The following is a 24,659-nucleotide window of genomic DNA, read 5'->3' on the forward strand; positions in this document are numbered from 1 at the left end:
TGAGATCAAGGGCAATAATAGGTTATACTGCAACGGAGGGTCCCAATCCAGCTGACCTACAAACAAACCATAGAAAGCAGCTACTGCCACCCCCTAAGCCTGCAAAAGAGGTTGACACTTCCTGTCCTCTTATTCTTTGGCCAGCTTTGTTGCCCCCTGCACAGAACCAGATGGTCCTACTTGCAGACTCTGTGGACAGGGTTCCCACCCTGGATCATTCGCACCCCAGAAACCTGAATAAGGGAGCAACATCAAATGGAGGAGGGAAGAGCCCAAACCAGACATTAGTTCAGCTTCATCTCCCGCCAGAATCAACGCCATACGTTGTGTGTATTGGGGAATGCGCCAACCCTTTCTCCAGCTGTCAAGGAAGACTTTTTTCAACTTAAGAACAAAGTCATGCACTGGTTGTCACGTAATACCGCCTTGGGTTCAAGAGCGGGAAAATACATAAACATGGTGCGTAGGGTAAATTGGGTAGGGGGGATCCAGAAAGTCTTATGAAGGTGACTGTGTTATTAATCATTTTAACACACTGCATGTTGCAGAAAGGATCTTGGCATCCTTCTTTTCTCATATTGATAGTTCCTAATGCCCGCAGTCATCTATCAAGGCCCTTCCACTCGGCCTTTTTTATAAACCTGATCCCCGGGGCCAGAATACCCTGTTCCCCATTAGAGAGGTTGTATTTAGAAGGGAGATGCAGTTCCCCTATCCACCGAGGGACTTTAATGTGACAGGGCCCTGTAAAAATTTGCCTTTGGTTCATCGGGACACACTCGGAGGGCAGATGATTGCCCCGTTGCCATTGGTATTTGCACATTTGGGCACCTTGGACGCATGTGATTGACTGAGTGAGGCAGTTTTTCGGGAACAAAGGTCATCAAATTTCCAACAGAATATCTCTCGTCAAGGTTGTAGCAATAGGGGTGTAGTGGGCTGTAACCTTATCTCATGGAAGATCACTGGCCTGGCCAATAAGTTTCTTGATCCTTCTTGGCTTCTTTTCATAAAACAGTTGATTTGCTTACAGGAATCTTGGGCAACCAAAAATGATTTTTATTTGGTGGATTACAAGTCCTTTTTTGTCCCAGCTGTTTTTTCAAGCTCAGGCAGATCAAAGGGTGGCTTTTTAACTTAGGTTTCCCTAGCATTAGACTGTAACATATCAGTGTTGCCTATAGACAATCCCTGCTTACAATTTTTGATATTACTTAAAGGGTCAAATAATTTGGGACTTCTGAACTTTTACAACTCAATGTCTTGTCCCTTAGAAGTTTGTTATGTATCATTGTTGGGCTCCTTTTTAAGAGACCGGCTTAAGGTAGTCCGTGGTAATTTTATAATAGTCGGGGATTTTAACATTCCCCCTTGCGGGGATCAAAGAAAACCAACCTTATTAACTTGTTGCTTAGGGTGAAGGGTATTCCCTTTGAACATACCGCAGAAGGTGACTCCCTTAATGATTTATTACATGAATTTGATTTATCTTCATCCTTGTTTACACTGAACCAGCGTAGCAAGGTTTCCAATCCAACCTTTGCAGGAAGTGGCAGAGGTTCAATTATTGATTTCATTCTTGTATCATCGCCCCTCCTTGATATGATCTCAGGTTTTACCATCGAGGGAAGCATTCACAGTGACCACAATCCCTTATGTCTACATTTTAGTTGTCCTTTTTTGATGTTCACCCGAGGGGTAGGGAGAGGTGGAGTTTTGAAAGCCATGGATGGAGGAAGAAGGTATAAAATGGGCTCCGATAACTCTGGAGTCATTTTATGACTCTTTATCTGCCAGCTGTTAATTTGAGCTAGCCCTGTGTACTGCCCCATTAACAAACCCGGAGGAAATTATAGAAGCCTTTGATGTCATTTCCTCTACAATAACGAATCTCCTTAGCGCCCCTGTGCAGCAATTAGCTACCTTGGTACCCAGATGGTTTAATTTGGATTGCTCCCTACTGCCAGGAACTTGAAAGAAGCGCTACGGGAGAGCACAAGGGATAGGATCCTAGTTAAAACCCGCAGAAGGGAGTATAAAGCCATACTATCCAGACGTAAGGCAGCGTTGAAGGAAACATGGAGAACCATAATCGAGGCAAGTACCTTGAAGAGTAGTGCCAAGTTCCGGGGCATTATTAACAGCCCTTTTTTAAACAAGAATGCAGGAAATGTGATGGAGGCCCATATAACAGAGGAGGAATGGGTGTACCATTTTACGGATTTGTTTCAATGCCCTCCAGATGGGACTAGACTACCAGGACCAGCGGAGGTCACACCTGGTCTTCTCGGTTGCAGAGGTCAAAGAAAGGCATCATTGGGCTGTCCAACTACAAAGCACCAGGTCCTGACGGAATCCCCCCAGATTTATATGAATGCAATGTGAACATCTGGGCACCTATTCTGACATCCGTTATTACCGCTGCGGTCAGAGCAGCCCCTCCTGTCTCCTGGGCCATCTCCACCAGTCTCTAAAAAGGGTAACAGGGATAGTACTCACGGTTATAGACCCACATCATTGTTGGACTCAGTGGTTAAGGTGGTTGGCTGTGTTCTTTTAGACAGGCTAACCAGATTGTCTGACGAAAATAACATCTTAACCGACATCCAGTACGGTTTTCATGCTGGACGATAAACTATGGTCCAAATTCTCAACCTATATCTGATCCTCAACAAGTATACGGTCGCCTGCACTTTCTATTTGGCCTTCATGGATCAGTCCACATTTGACTGCGTGAACAAGTTTAAGCTTTGGCAGACTATGCTGTCTATGGGGGTGGATGGTGATAGTGGTCATTTCCTTGACCCTCTCCATAACGACACCAAGGCTGAGGTTTGTTATTCACAAGATCTTAAGGTATCTCGTCAGTTCCCCATAAAAAGAGCAGTACACCAATGGTGCATCTTAGCTCCTTTTTTGTTTAATTTATATATTGTCAAACAAGAGCAGATTTTATTGGATACTAAGGTAGACTACACCCAGGTGTGATGATGCGGCCTGCCGGTTTTGTTGGATGTGGATGATGCAGTTCTGATGGCCCGGACTGCTAGAGGATTACAATTGCGGCTTAATTCTTTTACGTCTTTAATGAAAGATCTGGACTTGTCTATAAATGATTCCATATCCTACGTGATGCAGGTGGGAACTTGCGCAAAAAAGAATTACCAATTTAGGGCTGGTGCCTCCTCCGTTCCCCGCATAGAGGTTTTTTCTTACCTGGGGTTCTGATAGACGACAAAATGAAATTGTGGCCTTTAATACGGAGTAAGAAAGAAAATGTAGTGCACGCTAATACTGCTATTAACAACTTTGCCTCAAATCTTTATCAGGCAAAATGCACTGCCAAAGTTAGCGCCGGACTGGCTGTAGCGGGCACCGGGCAATCCTCCGGTGGGCTGCACAGGTGGGGGCCGGTTTTGGGCCCCTGGGGGCCGTTTTTGTTACAGTACCATTTTTGCAGCATAGCTGCAAAATCGTCCCTTTAACAAAATCGGCCAAAAACCGGCCCTGGCAAAGAGCTCGGCGGCTCCCCGGGAGGGGGTACGGCCGAGCACTTTGCCAGGGCCGGTTTTGGTTCCCAGTCTGGCCCTGGCCAAAGTCTCCTATGGTAGTGAAATTTGGGGTCACATTACCAAGGTGGAACCACAAGTGGTTGAAAACAACTTTTTGAAATACATTTTATGTGTGCCCCAGGGTACTTCTAGCTTCATGGTTCATAAAGAGATAGGGGTTCCCTATCTCTCTGACCTTTTGGCCCTTCACCCCTCATATTGTGGTTGAAGCTATGGTTGCACCAGGGTCCCAACCTAAGTAAATCCATTTTAAAGGATTGCGTGGGCCTGGATTATGTTAATTATATCCCGTGGATTGACTAGATTAAGAAATACCTCGGGAGGCTGGGAAGAGCAGAACTGTTCTCCAACTTGGAACTTGTGCACAAGAAAGACCTGGGTTGGGTAAAGGAGTCCTTCCTTAATCTGAGGACCGCTGAAAGGGAGGGGTGTGAGCTGAGGAAACTTAGTGTTCGTAGGTTTGTGATTTTCAAATCTGTACAATTCACTGAGCCATATCTCTTAGTGCCCTTTAGTGCTCATGAACGTTTTTCACTAACTAGGTTCCGATTTGATCTCTTCCACCTCCTGTTGGCACAGCCATGTCGGTGTAGTAGAGGTCAGACTTTAGAGTCCTGTGGTTGCGACTCTAAGTCTCCACAGGACATGCTTCATTTTTATAATGTTTTGTCGTTTTTACAAGTTTCCCTGAAGACATTTTTTTACCCCAATTTTGAAATCATTGGATTTTAGGCAGGTGCGACCAGCTTTTATATTTTTACAATTTGTATCTGGCAACACTGTTTTCCATGTTCTTAATTTTTTTAAATCAGCTATGAGGCTTAGAGCCTGTTATGATAAATGTTATTATGGCTCTCAGTGGCTGACACATGCTTTAGCATGTTTGACTAGGGACCATTTTGCATAGATAGGTTTCATGTGCCTCCCTTTTTTAGTCAAACATTATTGAATATGTACTGTATAATGTGTTTTTTTCCCTTTTAGATTATTTTCCTGTATAATATACTGTTTTAGTCTACTTTCATGGTTTTACACAAAAATCGAATAAAGTGAATTTGATTGATTGATTGACTAACATAGTCATACACCATTCGCTGCATATCACAAGCTCCAAGCAGGCGTAAAATGATCCATATCTGAAGACAACCACAAAGTATTACTCATTACCTGTCATAGTAATGAAATTTATATTAAAAAGGAAATGCACTATATGGAATAGGCAGGTCACAAATAGAGTGTCAATTTTTGGAAGCAAACTGTAAAATTCTGAGAGTTGCAAGACGTTGTCAGTTTTAAGAGTATTGTACATTTATTTTAGAATGAGATAAAGGAAGGAAATATCCTCTTTTCTTTTCTAGTTTGGAAACTTTCTAGTCATAATAATTTTCGTTGGGTGTTACTTAAGAAATGTTAATCTGAATAACCTCACCATTGTCTCCCTGCATTCCTGACAAATATACAGACTCTCTTTTCATACAGCACATGGTAACACCACTGTCAGTTCTATTGAGTTTCTCACTCAGATCAACATCATCTGTTCAATTACAATGTCTTTGAGGGTGAATCCTAGCGGCAAAGAAACTAACGTTCAAGGCCTGACCTGGATGCCCATTAGATTGTTAAACTTATTTGTACAAGACTCTCCCACTATACCTGGAGCCCAAAGACGTTTGACACACTATGTTACTTCATATGTCTTGAAACAATGTATGTGATATCTTTCTACTACCTAACAGCGAGGATGGAGAAGCAAACACGCGGACAGATGGCTGGCCCAGAACTCATAACTATCCGATGAAAAGAAAATCTGCAACAGAAAACGGAAAGAACTCTTACCGAGAAGCTTCAACTCTGTACCATATCTGGTCATCAATTGTCAGGTCAGGATACTCAACACGTCCAACACCTGATCCCACGTCCCACAGGAAGTTAACTTTGCCCTTGCGCATCTCTACAGCCAAAAAGTCGGTCTAGGGTTAAAATATAGGACAGGGTCATTACAAATTAGAGAGATAAAATCTGAATTAAGTGCACGCTTGCAGATTTTTCTAGTTCTTTAGCAAAAACCGAAAACACAGATCCATTTACTGTTCAAGAGTAATGAAAGTCTGTAACTCAGAAGAGCCACAATTAAATACCATGTCCTTCAGAAATATGGATTATAATGGGCTGCGACATACGAGAAGAACAAGTTACTTACCTTCAGTAATGCTCTTTCTAGTCAAAACGCTAACTAGCCGTAGGGTCCTCACATTTTGAATATTCCCATGTGTCAGACTAGATCCAGAAACTTTTCAGCAGTACCTTTGCACACCCAAATGGACACTAATGTCGTTCTGCTACAGAAATCACATGCGAGGACAATATAGGTGCCACTACTGCGGGCTGACATCAGTGGCTTACTAGCCTCCATATGCAGAACCCCAAAAGCAAATTGGTAGATAGTGTGCAGAGTCCTAGACTTGGGATCTTATTAATGGATAGAGTTAAGTCACAGAGCTGGGAGGATGGGAGGGGTGGTGAGGAATCTGCGGCTAGACAGAGTCTCGACCAGAAAAAGTGTTACCAATGGTAAGTAACTTGATCTTCTGATAGAGAGTTCTAGCTGCAGATTACTCACCTTTTCAATATTTACCCAAGCAGTACCTTTTTGGAGGTGGTTCTGTGAATGGACTCAAACCAGAAAGTCCTTTATGGCTGAGTTTGCAAAAACCTGACTGGGCAATAGTGCTATGTGAACGTTTGGAGGGACGCCCACGTAGCTCACTGGCAAATGTCTGAGACAGGGACTCTGCGTACCAATACAGTAGTAGCAGCTTTGGCCCTGGCAGACTGAGCACACTGGCCGTCTGGAGTCTAATATTTGACCAGTGCGTAGCAGATCTTAATGCAGAGCATGATCAAGTGGGAGATGGTTTACTTCTGCACAGTCTTTCCTTTTTTTGCTCCAGCGAACTCCACAAAGAGCTGTGCGTCCAACAGATGGTCTTTGGTATGATCTATGTAGAGGTTTGGTGCTCTCTTGTGGTTCCATAGATTGAGTTTCCCCTCATCCTTAGAAGGGTGAGGCTGATCATAGAATACGGCTGGGTGATGGTTTGACCGATGTTGAACTACATCACAGCTTTAGGCAGGAAGGATTCCCAAGTCTGCAGAACCAGTTTGTCTAGGAAGGAGGAAGTGTACGGAGATTGGCACAATGAGCCTCAAGCTCCCTCACACACCCTGCTGAGGTAATGGCGACGAGGCACACAGTCTTATTAGTGAGAAGCTGTGAAGGACAACTGCTAGAATAGAGTGCATATCAGATAAGTCAGGACTAGATTTAGGCCCCATTGGGGCATGACAAAGGCAGAAAGAGAAACATGTATTGCAAACCTTTCAAAAATGGCATCTCAGCCAGTGACTTAAACGAGGGTTGGTATGGAAACCATAAGAAGGCCAAAAGAGCTGAAAGATAACACTTAATTGTGTTTAAAACAGAACCTTGCTAGGCAAGAGAGAGAACAAATACCAGAAGCTCAGATAAATTGACCTGGCGGTGGTAATACTGGCAAGTGACGCACCAAGCCTTAAATGTGTCCAAACAGTGGGCATAATGCAAACACAAGGAGATGATGGACTGAGCACTGAAACTTTTCAGATACTCACCCCCAGTCACAGATTTGGGTTGAGTCTATCATCGTTCTTTAGCTCACTTCGCCACCCCAGTTCAGACACAACTATAGGCAAATCAGCCTTGACCCTGTGCTTCATGGGAACAGTCCAGCCCAAACTGCCAAGCCATGTCTTCCCTGGACCAGAAACAAGCATCCTGGAACTGGTTTCGGGGTAACACCCCTCATCAGCCAGGCTAGCCTGAATCCAGTGGCAAAGTGAGCAAGGGACCCACTTCTGGGCATACCCTGACAACTTAGGGCGAACAAAGCAAACAGAAGAAGACGATGGATAGAGCGCTGAAACTTTTCAGACACTCATCCCCAGTCGTAGATCTGGGTTGAATCCATCATCGTTCTTTAGCTCACTTCACCACCCTAGTTCAGACACAGGCATATAAAGTTTTCCCTGAGAGATGCCTTGGCTGCCAAGATGATATCAACTACATTTGGAGGAAGGTCAACGGTGTCTAGCTGTCACCACTCAATCTGCAGCCATGAAGGTAGAGATTGGAAAGACCCAGGTGCAGACCCCTGCCCTGTTGCTGCGATTGCTGGTCCTCCCAGAGGGGCAGCCTGGTTGAATGACATAAGCAGGAGTTCTGGATACCGTACTCTCTGCTCCCAATCCGGAACCACAAGGATGACTTAGGCCCAGTCGGTCCTGATCTGAGAACCCTGGGTAGGAGTGGTCAGCAGAAAGGTATACAGAAGTCCTGAGTTATACTCAAGGCGGAACATGTCTCCAAGTAAGAGACACCTTGAAAACTCTAAGGCATAGAAGAGCTTGCAATGCATGTTTTCTGCAGTTGTAAACAGATCAAGCAAGGTTCTCCACATTTGCGGATGAGACCTTCGGCCACCCTTGGGTAAAACTGCCACTCAGGATTCAGTAGGCACCAACATCTGAGCTTATTCACCCTGGCATTCAATGATTCTGCCAGTTGGTTCACCACCAGGAACTTTCTTATGGTCCAGCAATTTCCACAGGCGCAAGGCCTCCTGGCAGAGGCTCTGTGACTACAACACCCCCCTGTTTTTTACAGTACCACATGGCAGTACTGTTGTCCATGAGCACCGGCCCCAGCCTTCCCTTGATGTATCGAAGGAAAGCTTTCAAAGGCACATGGATGCCCCACACCTCTAGAAGGTTGATGTGGAGCCAGGGCTCTGCTGGAGATCAGAGACCTCTGATCTCCACCTCTCCCAGATGGTTGCTCCAACCCAGAAGTGATGCATTAGTCAGCACTGTCAGTTTCAAGTGGAGAAGGAAGAGGGGTCTCCTGCTAACCCAATCACCATCTAGAATCCACCACTGCAGATCTTTTGCAGTCTCCTCGGAGATCTAGATGTGGTCAGAAAGGTCCTCTTGATGTTGAACTCACTGGGGCTTCAGATACCACTGTAGAATCTGCATGTGCCACCTGCCAAGCTCAACTAGCAGAATGCAGTAGTCCATCAGTCCCAGTTACCTCAGAGTCAACCTCAGTGAAATCCAGTACTGAGGCTGAAAGATCTGGATCATAGCCTGAAAGTCCTGGATCCTATTCCCTGGGGGAAAGGCGGGAAACAGAATCGTGACCAAATTAGCTTTGATGAAGGGGAGCATCTGTGAAGGAGTCAGTTGTGACTGCAAAAAGTTGACAGCGAACCCCAAAGATCAGCGAAGGCTCATCGTAGTCTGGAGGTTGTTGATGACTGCCTAGGGTGAACATGCCTTCAACAGTTAGTCCTCGAGTTGGTGAAAGGCTGGCACCCATGACCTCTAACAGTGTGCCTCCACCACTGCCATCACTTATGTGAACACCCAAGGGGTTCTGGTGAGTAGGGGTGGGCGGAATTTGCGTAATTGCGTTACGCAAATCTCCGCGAAACGGTAAAAAATCTCCGCGAACACGCAGAAATTCCGCGAACACGCGGAATTGCTTGTTCGCGATGCTTTTTTCCTGTTCACAATTGCTGCTTGCGTGCTCGGGAAGAAATATCTCGCGAACACGCATTTTGAGAACGCGAACAAGCAAAAATTTCGCGAATTCGCGGAAAGCAGACTTTTGAGCAATTTCGCGTTCTCCGCGGAACGCGAAATTACGCAAATTCCGCAAATTCCGCGAGCGGAACGGAATTTACCGCCCAGGCCTACTGGTGAGACCAAAGTAGAGCACAGCTAACTGAAAATGCTCCTGTACCACCATGAACTACAGGTAGTGCCGATGAGGGGACAGCATGGGTATATCAAAATAGGTGTCCTGCAGGTTCAACATCACCATCCAGTCTCTTGAGTCAAGGACAGACCAGGGTGAGCATTTTACATTTCTATTTCTGGAAGAAGGCATTAAGAGGATGCAAGTATAGAATAGGCCGAAGACCGCCATCCTTCTTGGGCACCAAAAAGTGGTGGAAATAAAAAACACATCCTACTGCTGACAATTGATGTGGAGGGGAAGAAAGAATTGGTAAGGATTATCTCATACATTCGATCTATAGGACCCACCTGTCCAATGTGATTGCTGTCAGCCCAAGAAGGAATCAGTGGATTCTGCCTCCCACCGGGTGGCTGTGTCCTTGCAGTGGCACACTAGAGAGGTTTGGCAAGTGGGGCTGCTGGGGAAGCCACTAGGCTGAGCAACATGCTGTCCTTGACCATGGAGTGGGAGGCCTCTCGGCTGATACCATGAAACTGTTGGGTTCCCTGTGGGGGCTGGACAGGTTGGCGGTAACTGATGTCTCAGCCAAAGTCATGAAGGGAGCAAAGGAACTGTCATGGTTAGCGAGGCTAAGGGAAAGGCCCATAGAGTGAGCGGTTGCCCTGCGCTCCTAAAAAAGCTTGAGAGACAGAATTAGCTTTGTTCCTGAACAGGTGAGTACCATCAAAGGGCATGTTCATCAGGGAGGACTGGACATCGTCAGAGAACGCAGTCGATCGCAGCCAAGCATGGCGGTGAATGGTAATGCTGATGTGTAAGGCCCAGTCAGATGTAATCTGTGCTGTCCAAGCCACAATGAACTGTGAACTTGGCTGCATCGCAACCATCTTGAATTGCCTGAGAGAGCACAGGGTGAAAGTCTTTGGGAACACCAGGAAGGAGTTGTGCCAAAGGGCATTGAGGTACCGTCCCAGCAAACAGATGGCATTAAGAAAGCAGACTGCCAAACTGGTACAAGAAGAGACACATTTGCTTAATATTTCTACTCGCTTAGATTCCCTATCAGGAGGAGTGGTGGTAAATGTGTTGGAATAAGAGCAGCTGGTGGAAGCCTGCACCACTGGGCTTTCTGGTGAGGGGTGCTGCAAAGAAAAGCCGGGTGTCCTGAACTAGTGGGTTGGAGCACAGTTTGGCCACAGCCCCCATAAGGTATTTGTCAGCACATCCTTGAAAGGAAGGAGGTTCTCCAGAGATGTCTGCCCTGGTCCAAGGAAATCAATCAAAAAGCCAGCAGAATCCCACTTCAATTTCTTGTGTTTCTTATCCTTACTGAAGGACCTGCAGCACAAAGAAAATGGGCCTATGGACCAGCTCTGTCGCCTCTAGGAACAGGAACAAGATAAGACCATGAATATAAAGCATGACTTGAAAAGGTCCAGGTGAGACTCTTCTTTTACTTGGCGACATAAAGTTTTGATTCTTGTTCCCAGATGGGAAAGGGGGAAGGGGCAGTTGGACCCCACTGGCATGAGTTTTGGCGGCTGCGCCCCCCACCCCACGCTCTTACATGCATTTGACGCTCCGCAGCAAAGGCAGCAGGGAATGCCACAGGTGGCAAAGTGTGTAACAACACCACTGTGCCATGAAAATCAAGAAAAATTCGAACATATCTTCCTTGTGCTGACAGAAAACTACCAGCGTATGAAGGACATTAATTTGTTGTTTTTCAGAAGTAATATCTGCATTGGCTTTGATATCTGAAAAGCGAGAAAAAATACTATGACCAGGTCACAGTAACACATTGGCTCAGCTGCCATTCCATTTTTGCTGGAGCTGCTCCCACTGGGCCATTGAAATTTCTGTTTTTGTGGGAATTTGCCACCCACACAGCCTGGAACTTTACATTTTGTCGCAAGGTTAAAGGATACAGAGCTCCATTGTCACCGTGGTTTGATGGCCTAGCCACCAACTTCAAAACAATGTCTGAAATCTGCACTAGGGACATTGTAGTACTGCAGCTGGGTTAATGGACACAATGAATTAAGTTGAATATGGAATGGATGATAAATTATTCCGCCTCATTTGACCACTGTCTTTGTTTGGCAGCGTTCAGCAAAGCACATTGCAAGTAAGATCATCCGTTGGGCTGGTGTGTACACAATGGGGTTACGAGAGACGTGGTCCGGCATAGACTGGTACACACCAACAAGCTGGCACTTTCCAATCTTAATGAGAAATGTATAGCACAAAGTGGAGCTGGTAGCACTAACAATCTCATACAGGTTTTAGGATTAGATGTTATTTCATAAACAAGAATATCTCATTGATATGATCAACCCTGCATTAGTCGTGTGGGTATACTTTCCATAATCTCATGAAGAAGAATATATTATTTGTACAAACAGCAGTTTATCTTCTGTAAGAAATGTCAGTGGTCTTTATATAGTTTATTTTAATCTCATAATAAATTATGCTTTCAGAGAAATTTGACGAATGTGATATTTTTTAATGTTACTATTTGTGCTTTTTTAGGATGACAGTGGGCATTCTTCCTCTAGTGACAATGCACCACTGCAAAGAAAATATGTACACATATAAAACAAATACCTAAGTTACCTGTTCATATAGCAGTTAGCGCTTAAAATATGTGTGTGCGTTTTTTGATTTGCCAGCTACTTCTCTCCTCCTTATTAACATGGCACGTACAAAAATTACATGTTTTGAGTGGTCAGTCAGTCAGTCAGTCAATAAGTCTTTATTCGATTCACATCATAAAAGACACTGTACACATATTAAAAACAATTCATATAAAAATAATTCATATTACAATACAAGATAAAACTTCTAAAAGCTTAAAATATTACATTTATATGCTGATAAGTCATAAGTAGTCACTGACATAATAAAATACAGTGAGGGACACACCAATTAACCTGATAGTCCATAATATAGTGCTTAATAATAACAGCTAAAGCCTTATAAACACAAATCATGACTTAAGTTTCCGCGCCCTAAGGATCCATGCCCAGCTAATAAATTTGGCAACACCTATTGCTACAGGTTTTGTTGTATCTGTTTTCAAGATTCTACTAGCAACCTGCGCAGAGCGAATGCTCATTAGTCTGCAAACAGGTCGAAGCCAAACACGTCGAGGTAGTAGGTAAATTGGGCAACAGAAAAGGAAATGGTCCATTGATTCAATCATATCTACACAGAAGGGGCACTTATCGCTACCAAGAGGACTCCAGCTTTTGGTGAGACCTCGCAGTGGTAGGGCGCCCACTCTGAACTGGTGATACAGTTTACGATCAAAATACTTCAAAATGGTATCCCAGTAACTTTCGTAGACAGACTCATCCTTAAAAACTAGAAATGAAGCAGTCATCGAGGTCCCTATAAGGGAAGCACATCTCCTGTTCTTAATAAAGCCCCAATAGGCATCCTTTAGGACATTTTTTGGTGGAAAGACCACAGTGTCTGGGTGAGCCCATAGGTCACCCATCCCAAGATCGGTCAACAAGGTTTTAATACCAGACAACCAGGGTATCCTATGCGAACCCTCCAGCCCTTTAACCTCCAAGAGGGCTTTAGCATAGATCGATAGTTCGGGTGTAGTCCACAGGCGGCGCCAAAACGCCAAGGGTCTATACCCTGCCAAATCCTCTATAGGCTGGATTCCCAGATCGTATAATAAGGGAATGCGCGGAGTGGATTGTGTAAGCCCAATAGCTGACCGGTGGAATTTATTCTGGGCAGTCATCAACTTGGTCAGGTTACTAAAACCCCAAATCTCAGCACCATATAAAATAGCAGGCAGAATCTTGGAGCCATATATCTTCATTAGGGGAGCTATTGGTTTTGTTAGGGAGTGTTTATGCTCTTTCAGCAAAGCTCCACCTAATTGAGCATGTTTAAGAGCGAGAAGATCCAGCTGGTAAGACCAGCTGCATGTCTCGCTGAAAGTAAGCCCTAAGTAGGAAAATACAGCCGTTTGGTCCAAACTGACACCACCCAGACACACCTGCGCCTTAATACGCCGAGGACCGCGAAAAACCATAAACTTGGTTTTCCCAACATTTATTTCCAACTCATGTTCGCGACAAAAGATCTCAAAGCGAGACAGGGCTAATTGCAAAAAAAAGGGTGTCATCTGCGAACATGAGTAGGGGAATCTTCACTCCAGCCAGGGAGGGAGCATCAGTAGGAGTGTTGGAAAAATAGTTTGTAACCCTATTAATGAATAAAGAAAACAATGTGGGAGCGAGTACACACCCTTGGCGAACACCTTTAGACACTTTAAATTTGTCCGTCACCTCCCCTGGTTTGCCCCAGCGAACACGGGCATACGTGTTTTCGTGGATAGTAACCAGGAAGGAGACCAATTCTTTTGGCATGCCCATCTCCAAGAGTGCTTCCCATAGCTTGTCCCTCGGCACAAGGTCAAACGCGGACCTTAGGTCCACGAAGGCCGCATAAAGCTTGCCACCCCCCAGAACAACTACCTTCCAATAAAGGAGTACTACCCTAAATGCTTGGTCCAGGGTCCCAATATGTGAGCGAAACCCCGCCTGAAGGGGGGACAGCACGTCAAAATCAGTCATCCAGATTTGAATACGACCCAGTATAAGACGGGCTATAATTTTTTGTACTCCCGTCAATGAGACTAATAGGTCTATAGTTGCCCGGGGCAGAGCGATCGCCTTTCTTATAGATCGGCAATATCTCTGCCCCAAGCCACGAGTCAGGGACAGCAGCACCACCAGCAAGGGCATTTAGCAGCAAGGTCAAGTACGGGATCCATACATCTTGCTCCTGAATAAATAAGTCAGCAGGGATACAATCTGGACCCGGGGCTTACCACTCTTAATGGATCTTAACACTAACTTAACTTCACAGGGGGAAAATTCTAAAGGGTTTTCAACACCAGATGGACAGGTGATATAATTACCCATCCTATCACCAACCTTAAACTGTTCCTCGAAATACGCAATCCACTGTTGCGGCTCAACCTGATTAGTGGGGCGAATATCCGAGGGGCAGTTACCCCATTTAAGAAGATGCCAAAATTGGACCATGTTACGGTCATGGCAAGCCTGATATAAATCCCTCCAGCGATCCTCATCCCAGTTTTGCTTGGCCTTAAGTTGGGCAGTTTTATATACAGATCTACATTTTCGTATTGTGAGTGGAGAGCCAGTTTTAATGGCCTGAATCAAAGCACTTTGGGCCAGTCTACAGTCCTTATTGAACCATGTGCGGGATCTCACCTCTTTGCCTTTACCGGAGAGGGGATGGGTCTTAACAAAAAATGGTTTAAGTTCGGCAAAGAGCATATTGTGAATATCCCGAATATTATCCTTAATCAAGCATTGAGACTTCATCTGATTAAGTGTGGCCAAAGTATTGTTAATTAATTTTCTAATGGCAACCCGTGAGGTTTCACAAGTGGCAATTTTCGGCCATCTCACCCTTCTTAGATCATTTGTAAGGATAACATCCATAGGGGTACAGCCATCAAGAGTAGTTTGGGGGATTGCAAAGCTGTTATCGTTAATACACAACGCAAGAGGATTGTGATCGCTCTCAACTCTATTTACTACCACCATATCGTCTATGAGCGACCACAATTCCAAATTTACTAAAATATAGTCAATTCGGCTCCCTGTTCTGCCATTATCAAAGGACGTCCTCCCAACCCTATCCAATTTTGTTCTCCCATTAAATGCCCTCATGCCCTGATTTAGACACAAGCCTTTCAAAAACAGGGCAGCTTGAGTCCATTTACTTATAGGTTCCAGCTCCAGCAGGGGAACACCCCAGGAGGAGTCTTCATCCTCGGTGTAATCCCCGCAATCAACCCCCAAGGGCTCAAAACAGACATTAAAGTCTCCAGCTACAATCTTATTAATAGAATTTAGTTCAGACCCTAAAAAATTCTCCAAAAGGAGACAAGTGGGAGAACATTTGCCACCCGGGAGACCCCTTACATAGATGTTTATTATAAGGAGATTAAGGCCATTACGGGATTGGAGCCTAATAATCAAAATATCTGGACTATCAATTGGGACCTCTGTCACCGTGACGCCTTCACATTGACGGACCCAAGTGGTTAAACCACCCATGGGTCTGCCCCTATGACCCTTAACAGCAGGCTTAAAGAAGTTCAAGAAACCTGTGCGAAAATGAGGAATCAATGCCCAGGTCTCTTGAAATGCCCATATCTCAAACTCATCTATAAAAGTAGCCCAATCAGGAATATCAAGCCTAGACCCCAACCCTGCGATGTTCCAAGAGCCCAATTTTAATAGAGGGTTTACAACCCCAATTTCCACCGCTTGTCCTGGAACAACCAGGGGATCATTCATTTCAGCAGAGGGTGTCTGAATAGAACCAGATGGGTTAGACATACAGGAAATAACATTAAGAGGTGGTAACTTAGTAGTATTATCCGGGCTCTGGTGGCAGATAGGACCCAAAGACCCAGGAACTAACGGTAGAGAACATGTGGTACCAGCCATACGTCAATCATTATCCTCCAATGATGAGAGGATATCAAAGCGATTGGAAGTCACAATGGGCAGATTAGACCTTACAGGAAAAATTGAAAAAGCACGATTGTCCCGTATAGGCTGTATAGAACCTGGCCTATAAAAAAAGCCCAAAGGTAGGATTTTAATTGTATTAGGAGCTGGGGGTAGATGGTGAGCAACTTCCAGTATATATTTAACCAAAGCAGGTGACTTAAAACTCAACACCACACAATCCCCAGGAAGGGACTTATAAGACTGTCCAATCCAGTTAATATGCCTAACCATGTTAAAATCATCAAACAGGGCATTACTATTTCCAATTTTAGAACTTAAATAATGCAGAGATTTATTCTTGAGGTTTGACCAATGTTCGTAGGTTCCTTCCGAGAGTGGTGGAACATTAGCCAAGACTATGGAATAAGGGGTGGCTTGGGGAGGGAGATGTAAATTGGAGGGCATTGTAGAAACCCCAGCTACCAACCCCTCATTACCAGCCCCGTTACTCTGGGGGGGGCATCTTTGCACATCACAATGATTGATGTTACCCCTAGCAGTAGCCACTTCTAGGCCTGTATCATAGCCCTTCTCTTCCCCATTAGTCACCCCCACTAATGACACCCCATTTGTTCGTATGGGAGGCCCTACGGCTGGGGGCTTGTCACCAGCAAGTCTAGCCTTCAATATATCCAACCTACCGGCTACCAGATCCAATTTGTGGAGTACGGGGGCTAGGAGACCAGCTAGGTGGTCTTTAAGACCAACGAGTAGTAAATCCAGAAGAGGCTGGAACTGATCCTGGATCGGGAGAGTAGTGTTATAATCGGAACTACGTCCTTCAACAACAATGGACCCACTAGGCTCAGGATGAGACGACACAACAAGAGGCTTACTGGTTCCTTGACCTCTCTTGTTTTTACAGGTAACTTCTTTTTTTTTTGCTTTTGTGAGCCAGCCTCCCTCTAGTGGTGACCCTAGTAGGACTCTGGATAACAACACAGGCCTGGGCGATATCCAATGACTCCTGAACAGGGAGAATAGGCGATGGGGGGATAGTGGTGCCATCAACTATACTAAGATGACCAGAAGCAGGCGAGTCCATCTGTAACTGGGCACATGGGAGGGAAGAAGAAGCAGGATCTAAAGAGAGTCTGCGTTCCACCGCTAAGATCTCAAGATTCAGTGCTGACTCAGCTCGTATTAAATAATCATCTAGAGTCCCCCCCGCTGCCTTAACGCCTGCCCTCCTTTTGGACATGTTACGGGGCAAAGGAAGACCGATCTTCTCAGTGAGCAACCCACCTTCCCCTATGGTGTCACAATAGCCTATGGTAATACACAACAACAAAACAAGGACTGAGGGATAGGTAGAGTAGTTCGCCTGAGACTGTTCCCCACTCGACCAACTCACTGTTCCTGGTCTGAAGCCTCCTAAGCGCCGATCCCCTCACGGCAGCATCGGTTGATAAAATGGCGTGATCTAAGCCCCACCACAGGAATTAGGGGGTAAGCCCAGCCCAGCCTTATCCAGGCTTTGACGGGCAAGGATGGGCCCGTCCTTGGCCCGGGCTTGGCCCGGGCGCTGCCCGCGCGCGTCCCGCGCTGCGGTAGACGTCCTGTCCTTATGAGGGATTCCCCTCAGCTGACGATGTGTGCGCTGGGAGCACAAGGCCTTCTGGGGGATGTGGTTTGTTCACTCTGACAGGCCGGTGCAGTTCCCCTCGTGGCCCTGGGGGCTCTGGTGCAAGGCGAGCCAAGGAAGATAGCAGCAACACTGGACAACAACCGTTCCCCTCACGGTAGGCAGGGTAAACTTCTTAGCGCGTCCCATGCTGCGGTAGACGTCCTGTCCTTATGAGGGATTCCCCTCAGCTGACGATGTGCGTGCTGGGAGCGCAAGGCCTTCTGGGGGATGTGGTTTGTTCACTCCGACAGGCCGGTGCAGTTCCCCTCGTGGCCCTGGGGGCTCTGGTGCAAGGCGAGCCAAGGAAGATAGCAGCAACACTGGACAACAACCGTTCCCCTTATGGTAGGCAGGGTAAACTTCTTAGCGCGTCCCGCGCTGCGATAGACGTCCTGTCCTTATGAGGGATTCCCCTCAGCTGACGATGTGCGTGCTGGGAGCGCAAGGCCTTCTGGGGGATGTGGTTTGTTCACTCCGACAGGCCGGTGCAGTTCCCCTCGTGGCCCTGGGGGCTCTGGTGCAAGGCGAGCCAAGGAAGATAGCAGCAACACTGGACAACAACCGTTCCCCTCACGGTAGGCAGGGTAAACTTCTTAGCGCGTCCCCCCGAGTGGTCAATTATTTGAATTTTGTGTCAGGACCAGAGGCTTCATGTCAAGCATATACATTGATATTGACGTTTTTGGTAACGATAAGGCCCGCCTTCAGCCTTTGGCCCACTTTCTTCCCACAAGTCTGCATGCTGCCAGCCCACAGGTCTATCAGAGGGTCGGACACAGCAGAAAAGAGCCTCTGCCGCATGGTTAAGCTTCAATGCCCCAAATGGAGTACAGGAAGCATTATGACCGGCCTCACTGGCAGACTGGTCACACCGTGCAGCTATGCGATAGATTGGCACTTGTGCCCATGCTGCACAGGCACTGTGAGGGGGTAGCGGACTGCCTTGAGAAGTACGGTAGTCAATCATGAGCCTGCTGGTCAATGGGGAGTGGGGGGGTTGATCTGCTGTATTGGAAAACTGTGCATATTTCACGCCAGCATAGGGATAGTGCAATATATAGGGAAAGTTTGTGGACACCAGTCTGGTGGTGCTTTGCCCCTTGGAGGTCTGCAAGTGCTGGTCTGTTTTTTTTCATACCATATTTTATTGAATTTCATGCTATAGCAATGTCCAACCGAGCCACACATATATACTGATACACATGGTATATATCGGAATAATGTCACAATTTCACAATATAAATACAGACCAGTTCAAAATACTGTGATAAAACTTGTCTGAGTCTCTTCGATTCAACTGCCTGCTTTTCGCTGGTCTGTTTTTTGTTACTTTACTTGTTGTGGCATTACAGACCCTGGCCTGGGGAGGATGCTTTACATGATGGGTAGTTTGCAAAAAGACATGGGTAATGTACAGGGATCACATTCTGGGATAATGTGACGACAGCCTTAGAGATGGCCCTTTGGATTGTTGGCCATTGGTGATAGTGACCTGGGGTAGTGCTTTAGGAATTGTGAATACAGAACTGGCTAGTGGGCTATGCATACCCCAGGATTGTAAACAACTGAGTAGATGTGGTGCTTTGCAAATTGATGCAACACTAGCTTGATTTCTCTAGATACTTCTATGTGTGGAAACTGTCCTGGTTACCGTGCTTGAAACACTGGGGCAATTCTAATATGACTTCGGTGCTTTACACCCTTTGACATCATGGAAGTTGTTTGGTGAAAGTGCTTTTCGTTCTGAAGCACTAGAACATTTCATTGATTCTCATTCAGAACTGCCTGTAAAATCCATTGTTTTGTCACCAATGGGATAGATAACTTTCGATTAAATGTTGCTCTCTGGTTAGCACGATAGGCTTTTGTACACATTCAGCAGGTCCTGCACTTGCCTTACCCACACTGCCCAGAGAGGTGCATTCATAACCTTTACACCATTCAGAGAAGATGTATGATGGAGGCGGTGGGGGATGGTACCCCTGGGCATAGACTGGGCAGGGGATGCCTGGAGTGCCGCTCCGCACATTGCAAACATGAGCATCTTTAAGTGTCTGGAAGTATCTAGTGTTTGTTTACAGGGGTGAATGAATGGGTGGAGCTCTGGGATATTGGGTGGAACGTAAAGCACACATTTACATTTAGGCTCTGCTTACAATATGAAATGGGGCAAGGGTAAGGCATTTACTGACCAGTGAGGTAGTTACTGCACTGGTAGATACTGATACTCTTGGATGAGGTAATAACTATATGTGGTGTATACCTCATAGGCTGAGGTTTCCTCTGGAAAATGACCTATATGCAGAATCAATGGTTTTCACATGCAATTCCACATGTATTAAAATTTAACACAGATTTTATTCGGGAACATTTCGGAATGCTTGACCTGTAGAAATTTGTCAGGGAATAGTAATGGAAGGTGAAGTAATCACTGCATTACTCATACTTCCGATCCCTGTGGAAACTCATATTTCAGCAAGGATTTAAATTTACCCCATCTCGTTGTCAGGACCAAGAAGGAATATAGCCCTCTACTGCTAAGTAGTCCTTAGTCCACGTTGGACTAGACCAAAAGGATTTAACACAGCTGGGGGGGCTGGCTATTATCCCTCTAAGGTTAATGGCAAGTCCGCCTCAGGGTAGAACCTTAGGTACTACCCTGCTCTACGATGCTGTGTTACCTTCAATGCAAAAATCAAGTCCGGCTCAGTGTTTATGATCTGTCCCCATGTTTCTTATGTAAGTCTTAAAGTTACCCTGTGCCCTCTCAATCTCCAAATATAGGAATGTAAATTAAGTGGAGAGAAACTCACTATTCAGTGCAACGTTTGACGCAGAGCTACAACTACTGAAATACACATTAGCAAGGCCAATAGGTCTAGCTTTAATGTACCCATGAGGAAACAGGCTATGTACATCTGTTGCATATACAAATGCTATTCGTGACATTAATGCCTGCCTTACTGGTGTTTCTAGTGCCGAGAAAAAAAGTAACGCAAATAATTGCTTTCTCTAAAAAATGCATATAGAAGATTTAAAAAAAATCAGAATGTGACTAACATTGCAATTATTCTGTGTACTTTTCAAATGATAGATAGTCCGTCATGCATTCCACTGGAAGTACTTCCTGGAAGGTGGATTAATACACTAAATAGCAAATAGCATGAGGTGAAAGAGTCCAACTCCTCTGACGGCAGTCACAGTCACCTCTATGCGCCTTTTAAAGAATTGGTACCAAAGCTTCTGCTTGATAGCTGTGCTGTCGAGCAACAACTACACCCGAAAGGTAAGAGACTCATTACAAAGTTGGGGGCATATTAACAAGGGCTTTATCTCTGCTTTTTTGGCTTTAAAAGCCCAAAAAGCAGAGATAAACCTAGCACCCTATCAACAACAGGGTGCTAACATGCAAATTTGCATGTTAGCACCCTTTTACTCTACGCTTCCCCTTGCATCTCTAATGAGATGCAAAGGGGGCGTTCCAGAGTAAAATAATAGGAGAAATGTCGCTAAGCAACATTTCTCCTATTATCAAGAATGTCGCTAACCCTGATAGAGACAAAAAAAGCAGCGCTAACCGCGGTTAACGCTGCTTTTTTACGTCTGGTATTTTTCTGACTTAGCCATGATATCCTATGGAAGTAGGATATCATGGCTAAGTTTGTCTGTCCCTATCAACAAGCTAACGTGAGATTATCGCTGGGTTTCCAGCGATAATCTCACGTTAGCCACTTAGCGTGAGGATTTTTATCGCTATTGAGATAAGCGTTGCTAATAGCACGCTACCTCAGCGATAAAAATCAACGCTAGCCGGTGATAATTATCCTAGCGCTAAGTGCGCTTAGCGATAATTATCGCCGGCTGTTGTTGATATGCCCCTTGGCAAGTGCGAATATCCGTGTGGGCATCGATGTTGCCCATTGGAGTTAGCAAATATGGCAGAGTAGATGACACAGCTCAGGCAATAATGTGTTTCCGCTGAAAGCTAACAAAGCCCAAAGTTAACGTATTCCACTTATAGAATAGATTCTCCCACAATGCCAAGCCTTTTGGCAAGACGTCAACTTACATATTTGGCACTTCCAAGGTAGAAAAGCAGGTTGTCAGGGACAGCTGTCTTCACGTTCAGGAGGATGGTGTTGTAAGCGCCTTTCTTGATGTCGGGCCTGTAAGTGCGGATGCAGTCGCCCCCAGACGACACTGACACTTTGATCTTCAAGGGCAGAGAAGCAGAAAAGTTCAGAATTAGCCTGGCGTGGCACAAAACAAGCTGAAGAGCTTCAACGTCAGCTCACAACCCAAGACCCCGCCCCCGCAAAACAAACCACCCGCCACCCCCATCCGTCCCTTCTGAGATGCTGAAGATATGAGATCGGCGGCGGGCACTTGTGTATGGAGACAGCAGCAGTAAGGGTGTCGATCAAAGGCATGCCTTTTACTGCAGTTACAAAGGTGGCTCACACTTTAAAGATTCCTTCCTGCTTTTATGTCTTATACATTTATTTCCAATAAGCAGACGGTGCTGGGAAACGGCACCCAGCAGAGCTTGCTCACAGATGGCGTTTCATGCTCTTTCCACTACTTAGATGAATGGCTGCACAGGGCCCACCTTCTGTCTCTAAACTATAAGACATTCTGGATTTAACCTTAAAGATCCTTGGGAGGGAAGCCTACGTCTTTTCGCAGCCTCGTCGACCAACGCTATGTCCCCTATCTACAATTCAGAACTGCACAGCCTCGTGAAACCTTTATAGAGACTTGTTTATAAAACACCTTCGAAACTGTGCATGGAATATACAGCTGCTACGAGTTTACGTCCATTGAAAATTATAATATGACCCTCTCTTACAGGCTGGAAACAATACGGCAGCAGATGGCTTCGGCTTTCTGCTCTTTAGAAGTCCCTGCTATTAATTCAGTTACAGATCTCATTGCGTATTCCTCAAAAGGCTGAAAGGGAGAAGGGCACACTTCCTTGAAGACTTTCTTAAACTCCCAAGAACAATTATCAGCAGCTGTGTTCAGAGGGTTTGCAGCTTGCACATGAAAGGCCACATGTATGAAGCTTTTTTGAAGTCACAAATGGCCCCATTCACAGAGTGGGGTCACTTGTGACAGCAAAAATGCCAAATAGCGACTCAGTAACTTGTTACTGAATCGCAATTTGCGTTTGCAATTCGGTATTTGCAAAAGGCGCGTTTAGGGCGTCTCTTTCAAATACCGATTTGCATTGGTATGTGTTCATGTTTTGTAACCGAATTCCTGGCGACAAACATTACAATTTTACCGACACCTTGAAGGAGGGGGTAACCCATTCTCAAATTTTATGAAGGATACACACGCAGGATAGGTTAAACTCAGGTTTATTCGTATAAGGAACAAACAGGTACAACTAGGTGCAAACTTCAACAAGTCCCGTCTCCATCTCTCACCTGTTCCGTCTATATTCTCCAGCACACATCATACATTCGATAATACCTCATCTCACATTCCACATTCTACCCATCAACAGTAGACCAGCCTTCCATTGTAAAATATTCTAGACATAGCACTTCCCCTTTGAGAATGTAAAAAAATATATATTTTTAAGAGCAGGTAGTGGTCCCACGAACCTCTGTCTACCGTAAAAAAAAATGAAACTTTGAAGTTTAATTTCTTGTTTTTAAACGCACACACAGATTTCTTCACCCGATAGATGCAGAACTTCTGCAAAGCGGTGGACCAGGACATGTAAGGTGTGCTTACACAGGCCATGAGAGGGACGGACTATACATTTGACATTTCACTCATGTACCCATGCTGTTTGTGTGGTTCGTGTATTGAGTAGTAAATGTCCTGAAAATGCAGGCTTACATACTAGAGGATATTAAACTTTACTAAGCCAGGCCAATATACTTTGATGATATGCCCAGTGCTTTATTTGTTGAACAATACGTTTCAGTGCCCAAACCACTGCTCAGACATCCGCGGCTGGGGGTATAAAATGTCAGCTTGCCGAATACCAATGGTGGTAGTCCTGAATCCACCTCAGGCCTCATTAATTTGCTGCCAGTCACTCCCTGCCCCATTATATCACTTTTACAGGTTTCTGCATTCTCTCTTAGTAACGGGTTTTCTTTTTTTACTCTTTCCCCATCTTTCCGTTTTGTGTGTTTCTCACTCTCTTGCTCTTGAGAAATGTCTAATGAGGTGAAATAAGTGTGGGGCCCTAAAATTTAGCGCTGGTTGTCCCACCGGCAACCACCGGCTCAAATTAAGCACTGGATTAGCCCCTGCAAAATGAGACTCATTTATTTTCATGGTTCTCGCTTCATTTAGGTACCCCTCCACCCCAATCCCCTGGAAACCTCCAAGACAACGTAATACACCTAGCTTGGAACCTCAGACTGGATCGCTTCATTACCACCATCATCTCAGCAGTGAGAGACAAGTCGAACAACATTTGAGAAATCTGCCAACATCCCTACTTCTGTACTGCCAAGACATCTATAAAATTCCATATGCTGAATTGAACCACTGTAACAGTGCACTGCGGTCTCTCCCTTTCACACGGTCATTCTTTTGCCTTGAACATTCTGTACAACTTGTCCAGATCAACGTCCATCATAGCTTACTGGCATCAAATGATAGGTGGCCACCTGCCCAAAACAGTGTTCAGTTCAAACTACTCATTCTGTTTTCGAATCTACACACATCAAACCTACACTGACTGTACCTCTCCACACTGACACCCTGTCACATCCCTTCCAATGTCATACGCTACACCAATCAGCAGGAGCGGCACCTCCGCTAAGGCATCGGAGCATCCCCCCACCGCTCTCAGCGCAGTGGAAAAGGGAAAAATAAAATGATAATAACAATGTTACTATCATTTTATTTCCCGTTGCTGCGGGGCTGGGTTAGGGCGGGGTGGGGCTGGTGGCTCAGGAAGGAGGAGTGGACAGTGCACACTAAGGACGCCTGACTATTTGGCCGGCCGTCTTGACCCAGCCAAACAGTCATGCACACTTTGCATGTTCCCCACCAGGCTGCATTACAGAGCCTGGTGGAGAACAACCCAGGCCAACAGTAACCAA

General features: G+C 45.4%; 1 protein-coding gene across 6 annotated transcripts in view; it reads right to left on the reverse strand.

Annotated features, from left to right (window-relative positions):
- LAMA2 (laminin subunit alpha 2) overlaps nucleotides 1-24,659 on the reverse strand; it is a 3,129,796-nt gene that overhangs the window by 285,589 nt on the left and 2,819,548 nt on the right. For all 6 annotated transcript variants that reach the window (XM_085611831.1, XM_085611827.1, XM_085611830.1 and 3 more), the window contains 2 exons: nucleotides 21,653-21,796; nucleotides 5,409-5,542 (listed from right to left, as the gene is read on the reverse strand). In XM_085611831.1, coding sequence (XP_085467957.1) covers nucleotides 5,409-5,542; nucleotides 21,653-21,796 — 278 coding nt within the window. The remainder of the gene's footprint in view (nucleotides 1-5,408; nucleotides 5,543-21,652; nucleotides 21,797-24,659) is intronic.

Source organism: Triturus cristatus, chromosome 6 (genome assembly GCF_964204655.1).
Source record: "Triturus cristatus chromosome 6, aTriCri1.1, whole genome shotgun sequence".
Lineage (NCBI taxonomy): Eukaryota > Metazoa > Chordata > Amphibia > Caudata > Salamandridae > Triturus > Triturus cristatus.